This window comes from Mesoplodon bidens (assembly GCF_964165515.1).
Source record: "Mesoplodon bidens genome assembly, chromosome: 7".
Taxonomy (NCBI): Eukaryota; Metazoa; Chordata; class Mammalia; order Artiodactyla; family Ziphiidae; genus Mesoplodon; species Mesoplodon bidens.
This window is the reverse complement of record NC_138164.1, coordinates 106570243-106579701: the sequence shown is the minus strand read 5'-3', so window position 1 is coordinate 106579701 and position 9459 is coordinate 106570243. Positions and strand designations below refer to the sequence as shown.

The window sequence follows — 9459 nt, the reverse complement described above, 5'->3', positions numbered from 1 at the left end:
GTGTAGTTGCCTGTTGGCGTTTATGCGTCTGTATGTGTTTGTGTGTGCATGTCTTCAGAGGTCTGTGTGCGTCTTGTGTTTGAGTGTGCTTTTGTGTGTGTGTGCCTGTGGGCAGGAGCCGCTGGTTGGCCCCTCCCTCTCCCCCAACTTCACTATGGCCAGGCCGCTGTTATGTCCCAGCCCTGCTGGCAAGTCTCTGGTTTGGTGACTTACCCTTGATGTTGGGGGCTATGGACCAGCGGGCCGCACCCACAGTCTGTGGGGCTGTCGGTGGGTCCTGAGTCTGGCTGGGTTTGTAGTCGAGATACTCTGTGTCCCCTCCTCCCCTCCTCCAATGCTGGAGCCAGCTGGAGCCACCCACATCCCACATGGAGCCCCAGCCAGGCCCTGGACAGCCCCCAGGCCTGCTGCTCAAGACTGCTGGGTGCAGCCAGGCCCCAGGGCCAGCAGAGCTGTTCCACAGACTCCCACTAAGGGGTAGGGGTAGAGGTGGAGGGTGGGGACCAACTGCTGGACCACTGAGTCTGCCCTCCTGCATGCGGGGCTGGGCTGCAAGGTGCAGGGGACATCCCCGGCCGGGGGCGGCGGCTGCTCCCTTTCTGTCCTGTGTGACTTCAAGCAGCTCACGCACCCTCCTCTCTGGGTCCAGGTTCTTCATTTATAAAATAAGGGGCTGGTGCTAGCAGGGCCACGGCGTACTATTGTATGGTTGTGTACTGCACAAAAGCACCTGGCAGAGGTGACGGAAGGCTCTGAGAGGCAGCCCAGATTCCGCCATGCAGGCCGAGGGCCCCGGTCTCAGGCTGCAGCACCTGGAGAAAGAGAGGCTTTTTTCTTCCCGTAAGACTTTTGCTCTTTAGGTCCTGTGCTCACGTGGAGGCGTCTGCCTAGAGGGAGCCTTGTTATAATTCTCACAAAGGCACTGGGGCACCAGCCTTTGGGACCAGCCGCCACCCCTCCCAGTGTCGGTGTCCGGGGACTCCATCCACTGCGGACCCTCCTCCATCCATCTCTGGAGAGAGATCTCTGCGACTCTTCCTGCCCAGCTGTCCTCCCCTCTCCTTTATTTACGTGTATCTGAGTGTATGTACGTATGTGTATATGTATGTGTATGTGTGTGTGGGTGTATATGTATGTATGTATTTATTTAACTTCTTGGCTGCATCGCGCGGCATGTGGGATCCTAGTTCCCCAACCAGGGATCAAACCGCGCCCCCCGCGTTGGAAGACGGGCAGCGCGGAGACCTAACCACCAGACGGCCAGGGGAGTCTTCCTCCCCTCTCCTTTAAACCCAGAAGGGCCCCCGGCTGTCCTGCTTTGATCCCCTGCCCCATGCTGTAGACCTACCTCCCGCCCACCTCCGCCTCCCCCCACTCTGGCCCGCCTGCCCCTCCCTGGGACTTCCTCCCTTCCACACTTGACGGACCGCTTAGCACAGGTCCTCGGAGACCCCTACATGGGAGAGGAAACTGAGTCTCAAGAGCGAAATGCCTTGTCCAGAGCGTGACAGTGAGTCCGACCAGGCCTCCCTGACTCCAAACCTGGCCCTGGCCCCTCCAGCCCTGCACCCACTCCCCACCCTCACCCCTCCTTTCCCAGCCCCCTCTGACCGCGCTGACACTGCACTGCTTCACTGCTCTTTATTTCATTAGGAAAGTAGCCGGGGAGTCCCCGGGGGAATGTGGGAATAGGGACAGTAGCCAGCTCCTGTCCCCTGGGGTCAGCAAACCTGTGCAGACAGAGATGAGGCCTGAGGGTCTCCGGTGGTCTGTGCACTCTCCCCACCCCGAGACGCCCCTGATCTCCCACTCCCCGCTCTGGGGCTGGGGTCCCTGGGCAGGGTTGGCCTGACCCCAGGGCTTAGGATGGGGGGCTGGTCCACGATGGCCACCCCTGCATGGGGAACAGCTGTAGAGGGAGGTCCCCCAGGCCCTTACCCAGGCCTCAGGCTCAGAGGGGTGCCGTGAAGCTGCTGCCGTGGCTGCCGGGAAGTGTGGCTCGGTAGAAGGGGTCAGCCGAGACCAGGGTCCTGCAGGAAGGAGGGGATGCAGGGGAGGGAGGGGTAGAGGCAGCGAGCCCGGACCTTCTCTTTCCCCCCGACCTCCGCACGGGGCCAGTGCTCAGCCGGGACGGCCAAGCCACAGAGAGTCTTTGCCGGCCGGCTCTGGGCCATGATTGGTACAAATGGGATTTCTGAGGAATTGGATTGAGCAGAAAGGTGTCAGAGAGGCAGAGCCCCAGTCAGTCAGCTTTGTCCCCACACACCCCACCCCACAGCTGGCAGGGAGCAGGTCGGAGCTGGCCAAATGCCTGGAAACACGAGCGCCCCGGGGACTGGGGCAGTGGGGAGCAGCCGTGCAGAGGGAGGGGTCACTGGGCAGAGGAGGGCAGCCGCCCCGCTGGGCAGGAGAGGCAATGAACAAACCAGAGAGAGGAAATGGGCCTCTCAGACGGACAGACAGACGAAGGAGGGAGGAGAGGCCGGGGAAAGGCCTAGATGCAGCAAAGGACAGAGCAGCTGGGGGGCGTGCTGCCTGCCCACGTGGGGATGCAGGCGCCGCAGGCTCTCCGTGGGGTTGGGGGTGGCCTCCAGGCGGGTGACCGGCTGGTTGAGGGCGTAGCCTCCGGGCTTCTGGGGCTGGAAGCCACCTCGAGTCCAGCCTTCACGGTCTAGACCCTTGGGGATGTTCTCGAAGTGCCTACGACACAGAAGAGTAGCTGGCGGGAAGCTGGCCTCTGTCCCCGGCAGCCTCTCTGCTCTTTTCCAGCAGGAATCTCGGCTCCAGCGGAGCACAAACTGCTGCAGGTCCTCCAGCCTCCTTGCCTTTGCCCACGCTGTTCGCTCTGCCAGGACCTCCCGAAGGCCTTGTCCACTCACTCACCTCTTACCCTGCAAGCGTGCCCTCCCTCTGCCCCTGAGCTGGGCGCCCCCCTCGGTGCCGCCCCTGAGGCTGAGACAGCACTCTGGAGTGTAAAAGACTTTTAAGAGATGCCACGCCTCCCGCCCTGGCCTGTGAACGTCTCAGGGCGTTTGACTTTTTCTTCCATTTTGCCAATTTTCACCGAGCGCTGGGCCGGGTTCTGAAGGTGCCCAAATGAGCAAGATGTGGGCCCAGCCCTTGAGTTTACAAAGGGGGTGCAGAGAGATAGATAAATGAGAAAATCAGTGATTACAGCCCCTGGGGCTCTGGGCCCATGAGGAAGGAGCGGTGTGCCTGACACCTGCTGAGCGCTCAGAAAACCAGACAGGCAGGTGGGGGAAGGAGAGATGGCTGGGCCTGAGGGTCTGCGGGAGCCTGGGGAGGGGCAGGAACACAGTTGTCCCCCAACACCCAGAGTGAGGCTCCGCCCCTCCCCCTTGCCCTCCACGGGAACTAGAGCAGCCACATGCATCACGGATCTGCTGTGAGGCTCAGGCACCACTTCCACCCTCTGAGCCTCAGCGTCCCCATTCAAAAGAGGGAGCATTGAGCTCCAAGGATGGGGAGCAGCAGGGAGAGCACCCTGAGAGATGGAGGAGCTGGCGGGGAGCAGTGTGGGCGCAGATGACACAGGCTGACACACAGATGACAAAGGCCAGGAGGGGAGGCTTTTGCCTAAGAATTACACCTCCATTATCCCACTTCTGTGATGCCCTCTCCACCCAGTCCTGGCCTGGGTAGCCTCCCCCATGACTCTAGGGCCACTTCCTCCTGGAAGCCTTCCCTGATGCCCAGGACACTCACTCCTTGCCCAGGGCTCACACAGCCCAGAGCTTACCTTTTGAGAGTGCATGGAGTCCACCTGCCATGGACTGGTTGTGGTGTCTTAGCTGATGCCCTGTTGCTCCACACAGACCCCATTGTACTCCCTTATTTCTCCCCTGTCCACCAATGGCCTGCACTGCATCTCTGGGAAAGCTGCCCTTGGGTGACTGGAGCAAGGAGGTACCTGGGATTTAATATCGCCCCTGGGGACAGCCCTTAACCAAAGATCAATGGGTGTGGGGTATGAATACCCCAGCTCTCTCGTTCCTTGGCTGGGATCATTCTGAGTTGTGTGCTTTGCACTGTTTTCTAGCATCTCCCCATGGGATACCTGGTTTAATAACACACTGTTGTTGGCTGCCATCCCTTCCCCACCCCATTACCCCCATCCCTGACCCCCTTAATAAAGGGTTCACACCCAACTCCTTGGCTTGGGGTCTGCTTCTGGGGGAACCCACATTAATCAAGTGTTGGCCTTCTTCACTCATTACTGTGAGCTCATTACTTTTCCCAGTCTCAGTCTCCCTGTCTGTAAAATGGGTCAGCTTCACAGCCCCAGATGTGGGTAGGGAAGAGGGGCTCACCCTTGGTTGTAGGTGGTCAGGTAGCGATTATCCAGGTCAGGGTCATAGGGGCTCCGGACATAGCTGGGGTTGTTAAGGCTGAACCCTGTGGGGTCCTGCACCAGAGAGATAGAGAGGGGACTTCTCAGGTCAGGAGGGAGTGGGGATTTGGGGTAGGGGCTGGGTACCCCAGGCCTTACCTTTTTCCCCACGGTCTCCTGGCCAAGCAGGGCAACATTTGTCTGTTGCAACCTCTGCGGGGGCTGGAATTGCCAGTGGTTCATGCTGCTGGGTTCTGGGCCGGAAGGGGGCACCTGCAAGGGACAGAATCACAAGAAGGGTGGCCGGGTGGCCAGGGTGAAGCAGCAGGATGGAAGGAAGGCAGGCAGAGGCCCATGCAGCCTCAACTGCCCCAGCCCCAGGATGCATCCCCCTCCAGCCCCACTGAAGTCACGGCTTTGAACACACCCCTCACTTTCCAGCCCCTGAGCCTTTCCCCCTCCACCCAGGGGGCCTTCCCCCCTCCACCCAGGGGGCCTTCCTCTGCATCTCCAAATATCCTGATTCTTCCCATATTGCACTGCCCGGATCGAATGCCACAAGGTCCAAGAAACCTCCTTGTCTCCTCCCCTCTTAGTGCTCCCTTCTCTGAAGGAGCCCCCCGAGGCCACTCACGCTGGGGTTCAGAGTCCTCTCATTCACTTGGCTGAAGCCGGTCTCCTGCTCGGAGCCTCTGGCCAGCACCGGCAGGAACTCATCCCCCTAAGGCAGCAAAGCAGCCCCTGGCACGTCTTCTGGCACCATCCCAATTGCCCCACAGGAGGACCTCAGGCTGTGGCACAGACATTCCCCTCCAACCCTGGCTCAGCTTACATGAGGATGGGTCATGGGGAGAAAGTCTGACTTGGTGACACTCCGGCCGGGGAGGAGGACCTGGAAAGAGGCCACAGAGGAGCATCAGGCTGCTCAGCTGCTCCTTTGTCCTGAGCACAGAGAAGGGCTCAGCACAAATGGGTATAGTTGGACTTACAAAGGAAAGGGGAGGGTTTGGGAAGAAGGGAGAGGAGGGCATGATGCTGAATGGGAACCAGCAGTCCAGGGTTCTTGTCTGAACTCTCAGTGACCTTGGCTATGCTGCTTTTCCTCTTTGGACCTCAGTCTTCTCATCCAGAAAATGGGGGAGTTGGACCAAAGTGGTGGTTTTCGCCCAAGCTCTTTCATCTTGTGTTTGGGCAAAGGCTTCCGCAGCTCATATATATACATTTTTAAAGCTAGAAACCCCCAGACTGGAGAGCTTCGATCACCTTGAAACTCTAGTGGGGCCCAACCTGACTTACCGGGTCCCCAGGGAGGACCTGGGAGGGCGGCTGGAAGATGATGGGGTTCTTGTTGGAAGCTTCGGTTAAGCCAGTCTCCTCCTTGGCCCCAGTTGATTTCTTCTGCAAGAGATCTGCAAAAGACAGCCCCTCTGTGCTGGCCTGGGACCAGCAGGCCCCACCAACGTGGCCACCAGTGGCTCAGTGTCCCAGAAGGTGGAGGGGGAGCTGGTTCCAAGGATCTGGAGGCTGGAGCCGCCAGGATCATGGGCAACAGGGAACTCCAGAGTCCAGGGCAGAGAGCAAGAGGGGAGAGCAAAAGGAAGGGCAAGCCTCAAACAGCCCTCCTGAGCAAGAGAGTTGTCCTTTGGAGATCAGCAGACCTAAAGCACAGAGGTCAGCCCAGGGGAGATGGTTTCCCCAAGCTGCCGATACGTCCTTCTGTCTTCCGCTGGTGCCTTCTTAGCCCTGTGCCAGCTCTGGGGTCCCCGGGGGTCTCTCCCAAGGGTCCGGAATAGGGAGGTGTAGTGGGAGGCCTGAGCTTAGACTCACGCCTTGCCTACCTGGCTGGTTTGAAGGCTCCTTGAGATACTTGGGATTATACTCGGAAGTCATGAAGCGGGGGCCCTGGAACACAAAGAGTGGACAATGGGGGACGCAAGGTAGACCAGGGCCCGAAGGCAGTGGGGGCAGTGCTGGCTCTCCGGTCCTCTGTGCTTTGAGTAGACCTGCATGCTCCCACACAAATCTCTCTCTGATCAGGCATCACAGCGCCAGAAATTCCACCAGGAGAGCACAGTTCCTCCATGACGATGAAAACTAAGTCACATCCCACACTGGACTCCAGTAATGAACAACGGGAGCCAGAGCCCCTGAGACCCAGAGCAGGAGGGGCCCAAAGAGAGGAGAGAGGCTGATGGAAGGAAATGGGTGCTCACAGTGCACTGGGCCCCTGGATGGGATCAGGAGAGAAGGGAGCTCAGCTATTAAATCCCAAGATACATGTAAGGAAGCCCGTGAGGGCCACTTTGCTGCTGCCTTGGAAATACCAAATATCAAACCCTTGGCTCGCGCTAGTCTTTTTTCTTTTTTTTTTTGCAGTACACGGGCCTCTCACTGTTGTGGCCTCTCCCGTTGCAGAGCACAGGCTCCGGACGCGCAGGCCCAGCAGCCATGGCTCACGGGCCCAGCCGCTCCGTGGCATGTGGGATCTTCCCGGACCGGGGCACGATCCCGTCCCGTGTCTCCTGCATCGGCAGGTGGACTCTCAACCACTGCGCCACCAGGGAAGCTCCCCGCCCCAGTCTTTTTGAGTGTGTGTGCCCTGATTCCATATTGAGCTGGCTGCTTGGGTGAGTCAGCACAGAACCTGTCTCAAGGAAGCGGGAGGAGGTGGGTCTGGCCCCTCTGCCCGGCCCAAGGCCCTCATCGGGGCCACCCACTCACGTGTCGGGCATCCTCCCACTCCAGCGAGCACTTGTTCTGCTGTTGGTGGAGCAAGGGCACTTCCTTGGGCTCCAGCCCCTTGATGGCCTGGGGCCCATAGTCCTGGGTGTCAAAATGGACCTTCCTGATCTGCGAGGACAGAGCAGCCAATTACCCTCCAGGTGAGGGGATGGCAATCACTTCTTGACTCTGATTCTGCCCTTGACCCCTACAGAGTATCTGCACAGCAGCTTGAGGGGTCCCTTTATGATGAAGCTGGGCCATATCCCTCCCCTGCTCAAAGTCCTGCAGTATTCCCATTGCACTCTGGGTAGGATCCCATGTCCTGACAGTGGCCCACAAGGACCTAAGCTCCTCACTCCGCTCCAGCCACCTGCCTCCTTGCTGTCCCTCCTCCCATCAGGTGCTCCCACCTCAGGGCCTTTGCACTTGCTGTCTGCATTGCCGGGAATGCTCTTCCCTTACTTTGCTGCATCCGGAGGAATACTGACATCCCTCAAGTTTTTGTCTAATGTCTCCATAGTAAGCTCTTTTCTGACCCTCCTGGCTTGCAGGTCTAATTCCTTCACTTCTGCTTCAGTCCTTGCCTCTTCCCTGTTATATTTTTTCCCAGCACTTATCACCTTCAGAAATCGAAGAGGTGTTTAGAACATATTGGTTGCCTGAATGAATGAATGACAGAATCCATTCTGGTGATGGTGATGATGATAAGGATGATGGTCATACAATGATAGAAATGAAGAAGATAGGGATGATAATGACAAAAGTGAAAGTGACAACAGCAGTGGGGATGGTGATGTGGGCATGGAGATGTGGATGGGATGGGGGAGGTCATGGGGAAGGGGATGGGGTTGGGGTGGGGAGGGAACAGGACTGGAGGTGGGGATGGTAGAGATGACGATGGTGACAAGAATGGGGATGGAAATGGAGGGGGAGGGGATGGGGGATGGGGTGAGGTCAAAGGTGATAAAGGCGAGGGGACCCCAGCCCACACTGTGGCTCCTCCATGTCCAGTCATCTCAGCCTTGACCAACTCTTGGCAGTGCAGCCCCACCCTCTGGAGGGATCCCCACCCTGTCCACCCTCTAGCCGTTCCTCTGCCCCAGGTTAGGGTCCCCCTCCATCCTGGTCCTGGCCCAGCACTGACCTCCCTGGTGGGGGTGGCTGTCCGGGCCTTCTCCCAAGAAGAGCCAGGGTGGGTCTGGTGCATGTTCCAGGGCAGTGGGTATTTGCCATCAGGCACCTCCAGGGGACGGGAGCTCTGACTGGTCACGGTCTGGAAGTTGTTGCAGACTTGTTCCCTGAGTGGGGGCAGGAGCGGGAGCTATTACCACCAGGGCCAACTCCCCTTGTCCCCTGGAGGCTTCCACCTCCCTCAGACCTCCCACAGCAGCCTCGGGAGTCTGCTTGCCTTTGGGGCCCAGGCTGAGGACCAGGCCCTGAGTCCCCCAGGACCCCGGACCCCATGCGCGGAGCTTGGAGTTGGTCTGATGAGGTCCGATGGCCCTGAGGGCTAAGGCCCGGGAGGGCAGGGGGTGAGGAGGGGTTGGACCGACTGTACCCCATGGCCGGGTTGTCCAGGGCATTGAGATTGGGTTGGCATGAGACCACAGGCCGGTAATTTGATTTGTAGCCTGTGCCTTGGTGACTGCCCATGCGGGGCTTGAAATCCTCCCGACCTGCCAGAGGGGAAGCAGGCAGAGAGGACTCAGGGTCAGCAGAGCGGCAGAGCAGTGACCAGTGCTTCCCAGGCAGGACCAGCATCCCCCCGCACCAGGGGTCTAGGAGGGCGTCCCCACTCCTGCCCCGTGCCCTGGGCGTGGCTCCTATACAAAGGTGCCCTCACGGTAGGCTGTGCAGTAGCTGGTGGTGTAGAATTTCAGGGGGTCTGTGCAGCCCCCCGAACTCATCTTCACAGAGGGGGAGACAACTCCCAGGGGGAGTTTCCCCATCATGATGCTGTGGGGCAGGGCCCCCGGGGGACCTAGGAAGGAAGCACAAGAAGCCCCATAGGTCTGGCAGCCCAAGGGCCCCGAGCCTGCCCCAGGCCCAGGCTGTGGAGACCACAGAGGAGGTGATGGAAGCCCACACAGCGGCCCCTCCCCCAGGTCTGTGCCTTTCCACCGACACCCACACCCCAAACTGAAGAAAGGACTAGTAATCATCAACACCTGTGTACCCTGTGTCTCATCTCACCTTCCTCACACCTTATCACCAACCCCTTCCCCCATTTTACAGCTGGGAAACTGAGGTTCCAAGTGGTGAAGGATTAGCTCATAATAGGTAGTAGAACCGGGATTCAGACCCAGGGTATCCGACTCCTCAGCTCCTGATCTTTACCCCCATGTGCCCTCTTCTGGGAACTGAATAGCCAGACAATCGCCCAC

The 9459-nt window shown here is 59.1% G+C and overlaps 1 protein-coding gene across 1 annotated transcript; it reads right to left on the bottom strand.

Annotated features, from left to right (window-relative positions):
- Positions 1-1951: 1951 nt before the first annotated feature.
- On the bottom strand, positions 1952-9027 carry SAXO4 (stabilizer of axonemal microtubules 4; the record flags this gene model as incomplete). The annotated part of the gene is made up of 12 exons (XM_081240740.1): positions 1952-2030; positions 2536-2700; positions 4332-4426; positions 4511-4624; positions 4986-5072; positions 5184-5243; positions 5648-5760; positions 6190-6253; positions 7073-7201; positions 8220-8373; positions 8484-8751; positions 8919-9027. The coding sequence occupies 12 exons, from the start codon at positions 9025-9027 to the stop codon at positions 1952-1954; spliced, it is 1437 nt and encodes a 478-aa protein (XP_081096866.1).
- Positions 9028-9459: the final 432 nt, after the last annotated feature.